This window comes from Planococcus citri, chromosome 5, assembly GCF_950023065.1.
Source record: "Planococcus citri chromosome 5, ihPlaCitr1.1, whole genome shotgun sequence".
In the NCBI taxonomy this organism is placed as follows: domain Eukaryota; kingdom Metazoa; phylum Arthropoda; class Insecta; order Hemiptera; family Pseudococcidae; genus Planococcus; species Planococcus citri.
In genome coordinates, this window is record NC_088681.1 from 6,564,662 (window position 1) to 6,583,311 (window position 18,650).

The 18,650-nt window shown below is 34.7% G+C and overlaps 1 protein-coding gene across 10 annotated transcripts in view; it reads right to left on the reverse strand.

The window, feature by feature from the left end:
* The window catches only part of LOC135849104 (zinc finger protein 34-like), a 183,474-nt gene that overhangs the window by 115,715 nt on the left and 49,109 nt on the right, over positions 1-18,650 (reverse strand). The window contains exon 10 of one of the 10 annotated variants that reach the window (XM_065369326.1): positions 3,124-3,933. The exons of 7 other annotated variants lie outside the window; for them this stretch is intronic. In XM_065369326.1, coding sequence (XP_065225398.1) covers positions 3,133-3,933 — 801 coding nt within the window. In that variant the 3' untranslated portion in view covers positions 3,124-3,132. Of the gene's footprint in view, positions 1-3,123; positions 3,934-11,218; positions 12,049-14,789; positions 15,750-18,650 lie in introns of those variants that run through there. 2 more of the 10 variants (XM_065369333.1, XM_065369324.1) reach the window with 2 other exon arrangements.

Consider the following 18,650-nt stretch of genomic DNA (forward strand, 5'->3'; position numbering starts at 1 on the left):
TGTTGAAAAATTTGAAAAAACCCTTCCATTTGGTGAAATGAACTCCACACAAGAAAATCAAAACTCGAAAAAATTCAATTTTCAATTTCAAACACCAAAAAAAGTTTAAATTTATTCAGTTGTCTTATTTTGACCTCTTTCTGACGTAATTCATGAAAAAGTTGATAAAAATTACCACCACAACAAAAAAATAAAAATTCATTTATTTTTTTAATCTTTTCGAATTTTGATTTTTTTGCGAGGTGTTCATTTCATCGAGTAAAAGGGGTTTTTCAACTTTCTCAACAGATATATAAAAATAGGGGCCAAAGGGGTCAACTTCACCTAACAACACCTTTTTTCAGGTTTTAAATCAAAAAATCGAATTTTTTCGCAAACTTTAAATTTTTTAAAATCAACTTTGCAACATGGTACCATCTCAACTTTTTAATATGTTGTTTAGCATGAAAAGTTGTCCATAATATATTTTTATCACCAGAATTTTGAAAAAAATCATTTAATAACCAAGTTTTAGTATTTACAGAAGAGTATAAAAAAACAAAAAATTACACATTATAACTTGATTTGATAAGTTTTATTTTACGTTAGAATGCACGAGAACACAACGTTTCGGCACACAGTGCCTTCATCGGGTGTATGAATAAAGCTGGCTACGAGTGAAATTACGAGTACGTAGAATGGCAAGAACGCGATAACAATTTTTAACCTATTAATGATTTGTACATATCGAAACCAGCAACATCCGTCTTTTTATTGATGCAGTTTCAATTACCTATAATGTGCAGAACTTCGGTGGTTTTTCTTTTTTGTAGATTATTACAGCCTTTATTGATAATTTTTACATTTTCAAAATTGAACTTATGGTTGTATTTAATAGAGTGTTCCAATAGGGCAGTACAAGTGCTACCATTTCTAACATCTAGATTATGCCTATACATTCTGTCTTTGAGGTGTTGTTTAGTTTCCCCCTATATACTCAACATTACAATTCATACATTTTACCTTATAAACGACATTACTTTGATATTTTTTTGGTCTAATATCAGAATTGGAAAGGTCAGATTACCCTTTTAATATGATAACATCCCAAATTAAACTTTTCTTTAACCGAAACAACTCTTCTACTGACCTTTCCAATTCTGATATTAGACCAAAAAAATTCCATTGTATCAATTATGTAGGTAAAGCTTCAAAAAGAATCCAAAAACTTTGTCAGCAAGAGGATTCGGCCATCACTTTTGCTTATAAAAATCCGAGTAATCTTTTCAAAAAAAATTTTCTTCAATACGAAAAATAAGATCTCTACTATGTATCAAAGTAATGTCGTTTATAAGGTAAAATGTATGAATTGTAATGTTGAGTATACAGGGTGTCTACCAAAATTTAATTTTCAAAAATAGCGACTTTTCGCGACCTATAGCGACTTTTCGCGACTTTTTTTCAGTACCCCCCCCCATTTTCTAACGAAAAAAATTGGGTTCCAATAAAATTTGCACTTATTGGGTGGTGGGAGGGAATAGTTTCCATGTGACATAAATAGTCATCCAAATTTTCGAGCTTTTCTTTTTCCTTTTCCATCTACTTAACTTTCTTCAGTTCTAAAATTTCAATTTCTTCGATTGTTCTTTTTCTAGTCATTTCAACCACTAATTATTTTTCTTTTTGTTTAAGCGAGAAGTTCATTCTTTCACTTTAAAACTTTGAAAGTTGAATGATATTTTTTCAGAAATTTCAATGTGTAGAAAGGAAAGAAAACAAGCTCGAGCGAAGCGAGGGCAAAAGCTTTTGAAAATTTGACTTTTGAAAAGTAAAAAAACACGTTTTTCTTCCATCACGGGCCCTTTCTTTATTGTCGGACCCTCCAGAATGAGCGAGTCCTAGGTAAACTCTCCTCTTTTCCCCCTCTCGACGGTCCTGCTCCTCCAGCAATCTAACAATAATTTCCAAAATATTACAATAGGTATTTCTAAAAATACACCTACATGGCCCGTACGAACTGAGCCAACTGAGGGCAAAAACACTGGTAACACGAAAATTCACAATTCTCCAGAAGTGAAAAAATATCATTTTTAATGTGAGAAGTCAATTTTTCTATCATCAAGACTTAACGTTTGGCTAAAGAAAACGAAATAATATGCCCGAGCGAAACGAGGGCAAAAGCTTTTGAAATTTTGAATTTTTATGATTATTTAAAATGCTAATTTGGCAGTAGCATTAACATTGAATAATAATACGAAAAGTTTTTAAAATTTGAAGTTTGGACAATTTATAGTGACTTTTTGGTATTTTTGGCGAAAATCGCGACCTTTTCGCGACTTTAGCGACCTATTTTCAAAATCGCGACTTTTCGCGACTTTTAGCGCTATAGCGACCTGGTAGACACCCTGATCGAAAACTACGTTTCGAAACTTTTTGAGCTAATTTTTTGTACGAAAGAAAGTGGCAACACTGATTTTGATGACATCACCAAAAAGCTTTTCAAAACACCCAACTATGGGAAAATGGTGCATTTTGGTAGGTATCGCGGTTATCGAGTAATCCACTGCTGAAATGGATGATATTTTAGGTTCACTGAAAACTTTGACACCCCCTGGCTGCCTTTAAAAATCGGCTAAAGGGCTGCAATTTGCGCCATTGTTCATCCCTTCAAAAGGCCTTTCCACAGGAAAAATGTCAAAAAAATCGCCGCACACCCCACTCCTCCCCCCACCACTTCTTGGTCCAATTAACGTGAAATGATCCTTTGGTAAAGTTTTTTTATTTTCATTTTTGGCTAAAATTTGATTCTCAAAAATTCATCGGAAAACGAAAAATTAAAATTAGCACTCGAAGTTTTGGCTGGTGATAAATATTTCCATACTCTTTCTATTTAGCTTTGTCCAGGGAGGAACAAAAATTGTCCAAAAAATGGATGAAATTGGCATTTTGTCTCTGTTATCTTTGAAAACTAAACTGATTTGTCTAGAAAATCGCAAAGATTCAAAATAATGAATCGACTACGGAATTGAGAGATTCTGTAATTCACTCCGATTTGATTTTGGTAATATCATTAATCGATTGACATTGAAAAAGGAATAAAACGCCAAACAAAAAATACCATTCTGTATTTTTTCCCATTAAGTATAGTACAAATTAAATGGTAATACATTTAGATAATATGTGCTTGGCTAGGGAGTACTTATCGCGTAATTTGATGCCGCAATGGGCACACTCAAAGCGATTGCCCTCCACATGGGCTCTTTCGTGCCTGACACGATTTCGATTATGCTTGAATTGTTGGTTACATATGCGGCATTTGAAGGACCTCTCTTCACTATGCGTTCGTTGGTGGTGAGTAAGATTATGTTTGTGAGTAAAACTTTTGCTACACATATGGCAAGAAAACGGTTTCACTCCGGAATGTGTTCTCAGGTGCTCAGTGAAAGAGCGTCTATGGGATAACTTTTTTCCGCAAGCGGCGCACTCAAAATAAGCTCTGTCCTCTTTCCTACGTCCGTGCATAATATGCGTCCGTTGGTGCCGAGTAAGACTGAGCTTTTGAGCAAAACTTTTGCTACACGTTTGGCAAGAAAACTGTTTCACATCGGAATGTATTCTCAGGTGATCAATGAAAGAGCGTCTATAGCCTAACTTTTTTCCGCAAATAGCGCACTCAAAATAAACTTCTTCCACGTGCCTGCGTTCGTGCTCCAATTTATAGCGTTTGCACTTAAATCGTGCGTCACAAATGCCGCATTTGTAGTTTTTCTTTTCACATTTTGTCAATCCATGTGCAATTAAATCGCTTTTGGAAGCAAATTGTTTGCCACAGTTTTGGCAGCGAAACGGCTTCGAATGTTCTTGCTGATGTCTTGACCAATCACGTTGACAGGAAATCATTTTACCACAAGTATCGCAACAGTAGGGGAATGAATCCTTCGTCTGTACCTTTACCTACAGGATAAAATATCATATCGCAAATGTCACGTCTTCTTTTGAATAATTGTGTTGCCAACAAGTTATGCCACATACAAATAAATACAAAAATGAAGTCCATAAAAAGTATCATGTACAATATTATGCCCCCCGAAGGGTGGCTCAAAGAAGAATCATTTTCAAAAAAAGGCGAATTTTCCGCTTTAGCCACTACTCGACTTGTTTTGAGAAAATTGTTCCTGTTCCAAAATGTAGCATTTAAGATTCTGCGTCGATCGAAGCCAACTCCACAAAAATCCCAGACCACTTATAGTTCCTCATATGCCCCTGCGAATAGATGCACCCCTCCTCCCACACCATCATCGATGCTCTGGGACAACTTTTTTCTTAAAGGGTACATCATAATTAATATTTTTAAGCTAACTTGCCAAAAAAAAAAAAAAAAAAAGGTGGCCTCACTAACAAAATGACAGCCATTTTGATTGGTAGGTCAGCCGAAGTCGCAGTTTTATTTGCTTTCCACCACATAACATTCACACAAAATTTTTGCAACTGAAAAAATCCAGATCGGAAGAGCATGCTAAAATTTATCACCTGCCAACATGTCAAGTGCAAAATTGTGTACCTATTTTTCATTTTTTGGTGGATCTGTGAAAATCAAAATTGGGCTAGAAATGAGAAAAAAATCAGAATTTTACCCAATTGTGACCTGCCCTATTTTTGACTCTTGTCAAATTGATTAGAAATGGTATCAAACAGTTTTCACCAGTTTAAGAGCTTTCAGCGATTTTTAGTTTTAAAAACGTGCTAGAGGCTCCAGAACAGCTCAAAACGGTTGGAAACCGTTTCTAATCGATTTGATCAGTCGAAAATATGTAGGATTCATCCAAAATTTCAGCTTTCTAGATTAATTTGGCAACATTTTAATTATTTTTTTTTCATTTTTGGGTATTTGATTCTCAAAAATTTATTGAAAAATAAAAAATGAGAAAAACTTTCCTAGGATGCCCCTTTTAAGGAAGTACTTTTCCGAGAGCAACTGAGTGATAGGGTGGTTCAGGGCTGTACGGCGGTACAATATGGTAAATTATGGTATTTTACCATATTTTACCAATTTGGATATGAAGAATTATTTGTAGTTTGACTTCTAAGTTCTGAACTTCTGACCTGCCCCTGAAGTGAATTTTCATCAGTTCCCCTACAACAATGAACATGCTAATTTTGATGTGAATGTTGACCCATCCACATACGCCACTTTTGGATGACACATGTCGATGTGAATTTCGACCCTGTGTCGAGCTAATTGTCGATGTAATTGTTGACTGATGTTGATCTGCATTTGTGTCGACAATTGCAGAGTCGAAATTCACATCGACATGGGGCATCCAAAAATGACGGATGTGGATGGATCAACATTCACATCAAAATTTATGTCGACCTCCTGCTTCAATAAGTTATAAAATTTTAGTTTAAGAATTTTAAATTTTTTTTCCAAAAAATGTTTTTTTTTCTGATGTGGCTATTGCTCATGCTGAAAACAGCATCGATGCAAAGTCCACTTCCAAAGAATTACAGACGGAAAGTCTGTATAATCAAAAAGTCAAACAGAAATTCCTTATATCAAAATGGTGCATACTTTATCTAAGAGTACTAAACTAATCCATTTTCGTGTCGACATGTCGATGTTAATGTTGATGTGAAATTCGACATCAACAAATACATCCACAATATCAACATCATATCATCTACAACTCCAAACGGTGGAAAAGTGAATAATTTCATCAATGCCCTAAAAAATTTGTTTTCCTCATTGAACAAGATCATATTTTTGAATGTTAACTGAACTTATAAACACTAAAACAGAAATTTTAATTCTGAAAAATTGGTCGACATAGTTGTGGAGGTAAATTTCAAGCATCAAATTTTACATCTACATGTCGATCTGGCATGTCAAGGTATCAGAAATAATGAGAAAATTTTGAAAATTTTCATTTACCTGGCTTTTGTACAGCCAGAAGATTCCTACTAAATCATTAATTGATCACTTTCCCATCATTATGCTGGAAAAAAACGTAGTCGATGTAAATGTCAAAGTCGACAATTGTTGTGCGGGTTTAAATTGTGAAATTCAGTTTTGGTCCATAATTGGTTTGATCCGTAATTGGTAGATGATTTTTTTTTTTTTTTTCAATAAATTTTTCAATTTCAAAAGGGTTTCAGGTACCAACTGCGGATCGTTCCACAATTGGTAGTTTTTCAACTTCAATAGGTATTTGTGAACTTTGATGATGAAAATTTTCTAATGCGGTTCTCAGGGTACTATAACTGGTCTCAGAGTGCAAAAAAATTAAACACTTCCGTTCATACTTGCATGATCCGTAATTGGTACTTCTTCCAAAACTGCCTTTTTTTAGACCTTAATATTATTTCAAATAGGAATTAGGGAAATTAAAATTATTTTTTTTCAAAATTGAACACTTTGAAGTGAAAGAGGAAGCTTCAAGGATTATTTTTAAAAAAAATCAAAATTGGGTCATAAATGATGTCTTGGCGATTAATTGTAAGAAAACGGTTCATAACTGGTAGTTTACCTTACACTTTTTGGGACATTGGCAGTCATTTCGCATTGGACATTCGGATACAGTTTTTACCCTCTGTGGTTCTATTGTATTCTACTACTTGGTACATTCGGTTATGCAGCCTTTTGCGTGACGATTGCAAAAATTCAAACAAATCAATCGACTATCGAATTTATAGACTCTGTTATTCACTATGATTTTTTTTTTAGTAACTTCATTTTTATCGATACACTTTGAAAAAGGAAAAAAAACAGCAAACATGAACTACCTTCGTGTATTTTTTCCCATATTAATGTAAGTTGAAGTACAAGTTGGGTGTCAATAAGGCATTTACGCGCCAATCTCCAAGAATAAAAATCGCTCAAGTATCAAGTCAGGGTTTCTTCACGTCGCGTCGATAAAAAAAAACAAAACATAGAAAAAACAAGATAGCTATTCAATAATTGAAATTAAAGCACATTTAGATGATATGTGATTAGCTAGTACGTCCTTACGGGGGAATTTGTTGCCACAATGGGCACACTCGAAACGAAGACCCTCTGCATGGATACGTTCGTGCCTTGCCTTACTACCTGGGTGACTGAATTGTTTGTTGCATATGCGGCATTTGAAGGGTTTCACTTTACTATGCGTCCGTTGGTGCGAAATAAGATTTTGTTTGCGAGCAAAACTTTGGCTACACGTTTGACAAGAAAACGGTTTCACACCAGAATGCACTCTCAGGTGTCTAATGAGATTAGATTTATAGGTAAACTTTTTCCCGCAAACACCACACTCCGAACAAGCTCCTTCTATGTGCACGCGTTCGTGCTCCAATTTACTGCCGTTGTACTTGAATTGTGCGTCACAAATGCGGCATTTGTAGCGTTTCTTTTCACTATGTGTCAATCCATGTGCAAATAAATCTTCCTCAGAAGCAAACTGCTCGTCACAGACTTGGCAGTGAAATGGTTTCGAATATTCTCGCTGATGTACCGCCCAATCACGTATATAGGAAAACTTTGTACCACAAATATCGCTGCAGTAAGGAAATGAATCCTGCATCTGTTCCTCTGCCTACAGGAAAACAAGATCATATCTCAAATGACAGGTGCTTTTCTTTTGAATAATTTGTGTTGCCAACTAGTTATGGTATGGCCCATAAATACCAAAATGAAACACATGCAATATGCATGGTGGGCAAAAATACTGAGTCAGTACCACCATACAAAGTTCCATGTTTAATATGTATTATGCCCCTAGAAGGGGAGGCTCAAAGAAGACTCATTTTAGAAAACAATTGGCGGATTTTTCACTTTAGCCACTACACGACTTTATTTGGGAAAAAAGGCCCAGTTCCAAAATGTAGCATTTGAGACTCTGCATTGATCTAAGCAAACCTCACTAAAATCCAAGACAACTTACAGTTCGTCATATACCAATAGGAATATATGCACCCCCTCCCTCATCGATCCACTGGGACAAAGGGGACATCTTAGGCAACATTTTAAAGCAAACTTGCCAAAAAAAAAATGGTTTTACCAGCGAAATGGCCGGCATTTGGATTAATTGACAGTTCGGCCGAAATTGTCACATACTGTGCAGGGTGAATTTCGGCTTTCCAACTACATTTTGCACCTCGGGAGTAATAAGGTTACATGTAAAAAAAAAATGATTTTGACGTTTTTGCATTTTTGGGGGTTGTATGACCCCCCCCACCCCCCCCCCCCCCCCCATCAACCAAAAATTACACTTTGAGTTGGATACATTATCTAGATCTTGTAAAAAACGCAAATGGCCTAACTCAAAATCCCAACAACATTGCAAGTTGTTTGGAGTTATAAGGGTACATCTCAAAAACCTCCACCTTTTTTGAGCAAATTTCGTGCATACAAAGTGTTAACAAACAGTTTTGATTGTTTGTCAGTTAGAAATAGTCACAAGGAGTGCATTTTTTATTGGTTTGTACCAAATGGAAAAAAATGTTAAATTGATCATTTTTCAGAAAAATGAATTTGCACATAATGAAATTTTAGTTTTTTGAGAAAAACTCAAAAACTAAGCACTCTACAAAAAAACTAAAGGCATTATGTCGATTGGAAATTTAATTCTCTACAACTTTGCTCACATGAAATTTTTTTGGAGGCTTCCTTTCGCCTCCACATCAACTTTAATGAAAGGTTATAACTCAAAATGTTTTCCAAACATTGAAATATTTCCTCTTTAAGATTTTATTTTTCAAAGTGTTCTTATGCTAAATGTAGTTAGGACCCTTAAAGGCCCAGACCAAACTGGAAGTGATTCAAAAAAATGGTTTTGATTTATTGAATAGGACTTACATGAATATCACTTTAATGTGTAGTATGCCCCCCTGCCCCTCAAAACTATTTCGTAAATGAGGGGTCAATTTTTTCATTTTTTTGTAAATTACGAAAAAGCAAAATACTCAATTGGCCCAAATTTGAGATAATCTTATATAATCGCATTCCACACACCTGATTATTGAAAGCAAATCCTTGATGAGTCCCATCCCATTTTTAGTGGGGCATAAATAGGAAAAAGTTGAGGTAAAATACGCCCCAATATGCTCCATTTTCAATTTTAAGAATTTGTTAATATACTTTCATAAAATAAAATCACAAAGGGTATACGCAGGGGGGTACAGAGCGATTTTTTCATTTTTTGATTAACTGGTTTCGTCCAAGTGGCTAAAACATGAGACATGAGTACATCAAGTACCACATATGAGAATACGCTGTACTTGAAGTAAAAAGTATGAAAATTATAAAATGTGTATACAAGCATGCCTCAGATTTTTCAGGACTTTTTACTTTCAGTTGCACAAATATCTAAAGCTCATCAGAATAAATTTCACACATCATTCGTAATTTGGGTGAAGTGAAATTTTTGTACGATGATGCAGGTTACTCGACTGGAATCATGATGAGTTACGAAAAATAATAACTATATATACAAGAATGCCTGAGCTTTTTCAGAACTTTAAGCTGTCAGCTTCTCATACCTCTAAAGTACAAATGAATAAATTTCACACTTCATTCGTAATTGATTTGGCTAGCGACTAGCGTGTAATTTTAAAGTTCTGAAGAAACTCAGGCATTCTTGTATATACAGTTATTATTTTTCGTAACTAATCATGATTCCCTTAGGATTGGCCCAATGTCTTCATCGAGAAAATGGCATCATTACACCAAAATTACACGCTAGTCGCTAGCCAAATCAATTACGAATGAAGTGTGAAATTTATTCATTTGTACTTTAGAGGTATGAGAAGCTGACAGCTTAAAGTTCTGAAAAAGCTCAGGCATTCTTGTATATATAGTTATTATTTTTTGTAACTCATCATGATTCCAGTCGAGTAACCTGCATCATCGTACAAAAATTTCACTTCACCCAAATTACGAATGATGTGTGAAATTTATTCTGATGAGCTTTAGATATTTGTGCAACTGAAAGTAAAAAGTCCTGAAAAATCTGAGGCATGCTTGTATACACATTTTATAATTTTCGTACTTTTTACTTCAAGTACAGCGTATTCTCATATGTGGTACTTGATGTACTCATGTCTCATGTTTTAGCCACTTGGACGAAACCAGTTAATCAAAAAATGAAAAAATCGCTCTGTACCCCCCTGCGTATACCCTTTGTGATTTTATTTTATGAAAGTATATTAACAAATTCTTAAAATTGAAAATGGAGCATATTGGGGCGTATTTTACCTCAACTTTTTCCTATTTATGCCCCACTAAAAATGGGATGGGACTCATCAAGGATTTGCTTTCAATAATCAGGTGTGTGGAATGCGATTATATAAGATTACCTCAAATTTGGGCCAATTGAGTATTTTGCTTTTTCGTAATTTACAAAAAAATGAAAAAATTGACCCCTCATTTACGAAATAGTTTTGAGGGGCAGGGGGGCATACTACACATTAAAGTGATATTCATGTAAGTCCTATTCAATAAATCAAAAGCATTTTTTTGAATCACTTCCAGTTTGGTCTGGGCCTTTAAGGGTTAGGATACCAGATCTTTAATATGAGGTGCTATTCATTCCTCACAATTAATTATAAGTTGATAAAAATAATGAATCATGTTTTAAAAAAATAGGAAATCACTCTCCTGTAAAATTTCACTTTTTTGAGATGTAACCTTACTCCCGAGGTGCAATTTGATGAAACTCCGAATAAGTTTTAAAAATATACTGGAGGCTCCAAAATGACTTGATATCCACCTGCAGCCGACTTTATGACTTATTGACATTAGTTAACAGAATGGATTTCGGATTTTCAACTTCATTTGATGAAATTTTCTGGAAATATCAAGTTTCAAAAATCTGCAGCAGGCTCCAGAACTGCTCAGAATGGTTGGAAACCGTTTTCTATCGATTTGTCAGATCGGAAATGGAACTTATTCCAAATTTCAGCTTTCCAGGTGAATCTGGTAAAATTTTGACTTTTTTAAAATCATTTTTGGCTTGATTTTCACTAATTTACCAAAAATCAAAAAACACACTTTATCACTTGAAATTTTAGCTGGTAATAAATTTTTGCATTCTATTTCGATCCAACTCTGTACAGTTCACAGTTCAAAAAATATCGTGTGGTTTGCAAAACTTCAAAAAAATAAACCGACTACCGAACTGAGAGATTCCGTAATTCACTCTGATGTGATTTTGATAACGTCATCAGATAATCAACAGACTTTGAAAAAAGAAAAAAACGCCAAAACATGAAATACCATCGTGTATTTTTCCCATACAAGTAAAAGAACAAGTCGGATGTCAATTGTACATTTAATAAGTGCAAATCTCTGAGAATAAACTGAATTTGAAAAATCGGTCAAGTTTTAAAACCAGGTTTTTCTCACGTTGAAATAAACAACAAAACAAATTTGAATCTGTACACATTTAGATAGGTAGTCATCTATTCAATCATTGAAATTCAAGTACATTTAGATGATACGAGTTTGTGCCTGGCTAGGTTGTACTTATCGCGGAATTTTTTGCTGCAATGGGCACACTTGAAACGATGGCCCTCCAGATGGAAACTCTCGTGCCTCGCTTTACTACCTACCTGACTGAATCGTTCGTTGCACATGCGGCATTTGAAGGGTTTCTCTTTAGTATGCGTCCGTATGTGCCGAGTAAGATGGTATTTTTCAGCAAAACTTTTGCTACACGTTTGGCAAGAAAATGGTTTCACACCGGAATGTACAACTTTCAGGTGCCTGATGAGAGACTCTTTATAGGAAAACTTTCTCCCGCAAATACCGCACTGGAAACAATCTCCTTCCACATGCACGTGTTCGTGCTTCAATTTACTGTTACAGTTCATGAATCGTGCGTCACAATAACGGCATTTGTAGCGTTTCTTTTCACTATGTGACAGTTCATGTGCAATCAAACGGCATTTATAAGCAAACTGTTTGTTACAGACTTGGCAGTGAAACGGCTTCGAATGTTCTTGCTGATGTCTTGTCCAATCACGTTTGTTGGAAAACTTTGTACCACAAATATCGCAGCAGTAAGGCAATGAACCCTGCATCTGTTCCTCTGCCTATGGGAAAAAAGATCATATCGCAAATGACACGTCGTTTTCTTTGGAATAATATGAGTTATTGCCAACTAGTTATGCTTATAAAATACTAACACGAAACATGAATGCATGCATGATGCGCTAAGTTACTGAGTAATTATGTACCACACCATAAAAAGTTTTATGCTTAAAATGATGCCCCTATAAGGGGAGGCTCAAAGACCAATAATTTTTGAAAAAAATTGGCGGATTTTTCGCTTTAGCCACTACACCACTTGTTTTGAGAAAAATGGCCTGTTCAAAAATGTAGCATTTGAGATTGTGCGTCGATCCAAGCCAACCCCACTTAAATCCAAGTCCACTTATGGTTCGTCATATTATCACCAGTCAAAAATTTCAAATGCAAAAAAGTGTGGTTATTTTTCGTTTTCTGGCGAATTTTTATAAATCAAATTTGGGCAAATATCGCACCTCGGGAGTAATAAGGTTACCAACATCTCAAAAAAATTGATTTTGGCATTTTTGTATTTTTTGGGTTTGTATGACACCCCCTCAACCAAAAATTACACTTTGAGTTGGGTTCATTATCTAGATCTTGTAAAAACCGCAAATGGCCTAACTCAAAATCCCAACAACATTGCATGTTGTTTGGAGTTATAAGGGGGTCATTCCACGTCAATGGGACCAAGAAGTGATAGGTGGGTTCGCCGATTTTTTTGAAATTGTTCCTGTGGAAAGACCTTCCGAAAGGACCAATGGCGCAAATCGCAGCCCTCTAGCCCATTTTTAAGGGCAGCCAGGGGGTGTCAAAGTTTTCAGTGAACCTAAAATACCATCCATTTCAGCAGTGGATTACTCAATAACCGCGGTACCTACCAAAATGGAACATTTTCCAATAGTTTGGGATTTTGAAAGGCTTTTTGGTGATATCATAAAAATCAGTGTTGCCACTTTTTTTCGTACAAAAAATTAGCTCAAAAAGTTTCAAAACGTAGTTTTCATATCGTTCCGATTCTAAAAAATTCTGAAAAAAATATATTATGGACAACTTATCATGCTGAACAACATAGTAAAAAATTGGAATGGTAACTTGGCGCAAAGTCGATTTAATGAAATTTAAAGTTTGCGAAAAAATGCGATTTTTTGAGTTAAAACATGAAAACAAGTTTCGATAGGTAAAGTTGACCCATTTGACCCCTATTTTTACGTATCTGTTGAAAAAGTTGAAAAACCCCTTTCACTCGATAAAATAAACTCTTCACAAAAAAATCAAATTTTGAAAAAATTCAATTTTCAATTTCAAGCAACATAAAAAGTTTGAATTTATTCAGTTCTGTTATTTTGACCTTTTTCTGACGTATTTCATGAAAAAGTTGATGAAAATTACACTCACAACAAAAAAATAAAAATTCGTACATTTTTTAAATCTTTTATTCGAATTTTGATTTTTTTTGTGAGGAGTTCATTTCATCAAGTGGAAGAGGTTTTTCAACTTTTTCAACAGATACGTAAAAATAGGGGTTAAATGGGTCAACTTTACCTATCAAAACTTGTTTTCATGTTTTAAATCAAAAAATCGCATTTTTTCGCGCACTTTAAATTTTATTAAATCGACTTTGCACCAAGTTACCATCCGAATTTTTTAATATGTTGTTCAGCATGAAAAGTTGTCCATAATATATTTTTTTCAGAATTTTTGAGAGTCGGAACGATATGAAAACTACGTTTTGCAACTTTTTGAGCTAATTTTTTGTACGAAAAAAAGTGGCAACACTGATTTTTATGATATCACCAAAAAGCCTTTCAAAATCCCAAACTATTGGAAAATGTTCCATTTTGGTAGGTACCGCGGTTATTGAGTAATCCACTGCTGAAATGGATGGTATTTTAGGTTCACTGAAAACTTTGACACCCCCTGGCTGCCCTTAAAAATGGGCTAGAGGGCTGCGATTGCGCCATTGGTCAATTGGTCATCCCTTCGAAGTTCGGAAGGTCTTTCCACAGGAAAAATTTCAACAAAATCGGCGAACCCACCTACCACTTCTTGGTCCGATTGACGTGGAATGACCCAAGGGTACATCTCAAAAAACTCCACCTTTTTTGAGCAAATTTCGTACATACAAAGTGTTAACAAACAGTTTTTATTGTTTTGAATGTTTGTCAGTTGGAAATAGTCACAAGGAGTTCATTTTTTATTGGTTTGTACCAAATGGAAAACAATTTTTAAATTGATCACTTTTCAGAAAAATGAATTTGCACATAATGAAATTTTAGTTTTTTGACAAAAACCCAAAAACTAAGCACTCTAGAAAAAAACTAATAACATTACGTGGATTGGAAATTTAATTCTCTACAACTTTGTTAACATGACATTTTTTTTGGACGCTTCCTTTCGCCTCCACATCAACTTTAATGAAAGGTTATAACTCAAAATGTTTTCCAAACATTGAAATATTTCCTCTTTAAGATTTTATTTTTCAAAGTGTTCTAATGCTAAATGTAGGTAGGATACCAGATCTTTAAAATGAGGTGCTATTCATTGCTCACAATTAATTATAAGTTGATAAAAATAATGAATCAAGTTTTTAAAATTTTGGTACCTTCATTGGTAGACCTTGAAAAATAGAAAAAACACCAAACGTAAAATAGGTATGTACCATCATGTATTTTTTCCCTTATAAATGGGAACACTAATCGTGTGCAAATGGCATTTACACGCCAATCTGTAGGATTATAAACTGAATTTAAGAAATTGACCACGTTTCAAGTCCAGTTTTTTTTATTCGTTGAAAAAAAAGAAACATAACACAGAAAAAACAAATTTGAATCTGTACACATTTAGATAGGTAGTCAATTACTGAAATTTAAGTACATTTAGATATGTGATTGGCTAGGTCGCTCTTATGGCGGTATTTGTTTCCGCAATGGGCACACTCAAATCGAACACCCTCCACATGGATACGTTCGTGCCTTGCCCTATGGCGATTATGCTTGAATTGCTGGTTGCATATGCGGCATTTGAAGGGTTTCTCTTCACTATGCGTCTGTTGGTGCTGAGTAAGATAGCTTTTTCGAGTAAAACTTTTGCTACACGTTTGGCATGAAAATGGTCTCACACCGGAATGTACTCTCAGGTGTGTAATGAGAGACTCTTTATAGGAAAACTTTTTTCCGCAAACAGCACACTCAAAAGAAGCTCCTTCCACATGGACGCGTTCGTGCACCAGTCTATTGTCATTGCGCTTGAATCGCGCATCACAAATGCGGCATTTGAAGGGTTTCTCTTTACTATGCGTCCGCTGGTGCTGAGTAAGATCGCCTTTGTGAACAAACTGTTTGCTACACGTTTGACAACAAAACGGTTTCACACCGGAATGTACTTTCAGGTGTCTTCTGAGAGTTTGTTTATAGGAAAACTTTTTCCCGCAATCAGGGCACTCAAAACAAGCTCCTTCCATATGCACACGTTCGTGCCTCCATTTACCATGATAGTTCTTGAATCGTGCGTCACAACTGCGGCATTTGTAGTTTTTCTTTTCACTGTGTGTCATTCGATGTTGAATTAGGTATCTTTTATAAGCAAACTGTTTGTCACAGACTTGGCAGTGAAACGGCTTCGAATGTTCTCGCTGCTGATGTCTTGTCCAATCACGTTTGTTGGAAAACTTTGTACCACAAATATCGCAGCAGTGAAGGAATGATTCCTGCATCTGTACCTCTGCCTATAGGGAAAAAAAGATCATTATCACAAATGAGCCGTTCTTTTCTTCTAAATAATTGAGTTGCACACTAGTTAAGCCCTATAAATACCACAATAAAACATATACAGAGTGTCCATTAATACAGAGTACCCCCAAAAAAGTTTCATGTTCAATGTTTAGTTTGATAACGCATTCACTACCTACTTTACTAACTAGTGAATAACAGTAATGATAGCTCACGATAGAGCTGGAAATCTATAATTCACTCTGCACTCTAATAAATTACACTTCCGCCTCCGTTTTCGGTAGAAAGATGAAATACAGTTTCCACCCCATTTCTGACATTAATTTCGAGATGTAATTGCAGGCAGTTTCAAACCGTTTTGTTGCCTCCAACTGCTTCCTAGAATCTTCTGTTTTTCAAAAAATACCTGATAATCTGCTCGGATTTACTTTAACACGTAATGTGCAAAGCGAATTTCGGTTTTCCAACTCAATTTGATGAAATTTTATGTAAATTTCAAGTTATAAAAATCTGTTGCAGTCTCGAGAACTGCTCAAATCGGTTCGAAACAGTTTCCAATCGATTTGACAGCTCGAAAATAGCGAATATCCCAAACTTCAGCTTAAAAGGTCAATTTGGTAAAATTTTGATTTTTTTTCTCATTTTTGGCTTGATTTTCAAAATTTTACCAAAAATTGAAAAAAAACAAGCTTTGTGACATGAAATTTTGGTTGATGATGAATTTTTGCACGCAAACTCCTTCGATCTAACTAATTGTGCTTGAGTCACAATCACGGCACTTGTAGAGCTTTTTTTCATTATGGTTCAATCCATGGGTAGTAAAAACGTTTTTATTGATGAACTGTTTTGTCACAGACATGGCAGTAAAACGGCTTCGAATGTTCTTGCTGCTAGTGTCTTGTCCAATCACGTTAGTAGGAAAACTTTGTACCACAACTATCGCAGCAGTAAGAGAATGAACCCTGCATCTCCACCAAAGAAAAAAACATCATTAATTATCGTAAATGCCAAACTTTTCTCCTTTTGAATAATTGTGTTGCCAACTGGCTAGACGTGCTCCATAAATACCCAAATGAACCAAATGTGTAGGGGATGGAAATACAATATGTGTATTTAAGCTGTTTAGGTCCATTTAAGTAGTGAAATTTTGATTTTTTCCCCTCATTTTTGGCGTGTAAGTAAATTTGATTTTTATAAATATCGCAAAAATGCAAACAAATAAATAGACTATTGAATTGGAAGATTCTGTAATTAACCCTTTGGAGGTTCTCTAGGTTTTTGGGTTAGAAAATTGAAGTGCCTTAATGAGTGTGATAGGGTACCTCGCCCAATTGGCCAAACCACAAAAAAGTCGAGCTTTTGATGAAAAGTTTTATAGGAAAATGAAAGTTTCCAAAAAACACAAATGTGACATTTCCTAAAAAAAAATTGAATGTATGCAGAATTTTTTTTGAAAAAATGAACCAAAAACATGTGTCAAAAACATTGAACAAAAGCACTCTTTCAAAAAATGAAATAAAAATTGAATTGGAAAAAAATAAAAAAACAAGGTTGAAAAAAAGTCATCTGGCAGTTCACAAATTCAGCGAGAATCAAATCTTGTTGGCAAAAATGCCTTTGTTTAAAGCATGAAGAGAAGAAAAATCTATGTCGCTAAGAGAGGATTTTTTATCAAGTCATAAAATCTTTTAGGAAATCGAGCCGAAATATGGGACAAAATTTAGCGAAATTGCGAGCTTTCTGGCAGGAGGTAACTAATTATAAAAACATTTTCGCCTTTATTCACGAGATGTAGCATAGAATTTTCTTTCATTTTGGGAAAAAATGAGTATTTTATCACTTATTGGAGTATAGGAATATGAAGATAAAGATGAAAAGAAATAGTGAACAAAAACACAAATCCACAGCGTAAACGAAATGAAAGACTGAACTCGTAGATGAATTTGGATTTTTATTTACTATTTTTACTATTTCTCTTCATCTTCATCTTCATATTCCTATACTCCAATAAGTGATAAAATACTCATTTTTTCCCAAAATGAAAGAAAATTCTATGCTACATCTCGTGAATAAAGGCGAAAATGTTTTTATAATTAGTTACCTCCTGCCAGAAAGCTCGCAATTTCGCTAAATTTTGTCCCATATTTCGGCTCGATTTCCTAAAAGATTTTATGACTTGATAAAAAATCCTCTCTTAGCGACATAGATTTTTCTTCTCTTCATGCTTTAAACAAAGGCATTTTTGCCAACAAGATTTGATTCTCGCTGAATTTGTGAACTGCCAGATGACTTTTTTTCAACCTTGTTTTTTTATTTTTTTCCAATTCAATTTTTATTTCATTTTTTGAAAGAGTGCTTTTGTTCAATGTTTTTGACACATGTTTTTGGTTCATTTTTTCAAAAAAAATTCTGCATACATTCAATTTTTTTTTAGGAAATGTCACATTTGTGTTTTTTGGAAACTTTCATTTTCCTATAAAACTTTTCATCAAAAGCTCGACTTTTTTGTGGTTTGGCCAATTGGGCGAGGTACCCTATCACACTCATTAAGGCACTTCAATTTTCTAACCCGAAAACCTAGAGAACCTCCAAAGGGTAACACTGATTTGCATTTGGTAACTTCATTAATTGGTAGACCTTGCAATAGAGAAAAAACGCCAAACATAAAATATGTATCATCTTGTATTTTTTCCCATATAACAAATGGAAACACTAGTTGGGTGTGAATAGTATTTACACTCCAATCTGTAGGATTATAAACTGAATTTAAGAGGTTGGTCAAGTTTTAAGTCCAGTTCAAAGAAAAAACAAATTTGAATCTGTACACATTTAGATAGGCAGCCAATTACCGAAATTTAAGTACATTTAGATGATATGTGATTGGCTAGGGTGCTCTT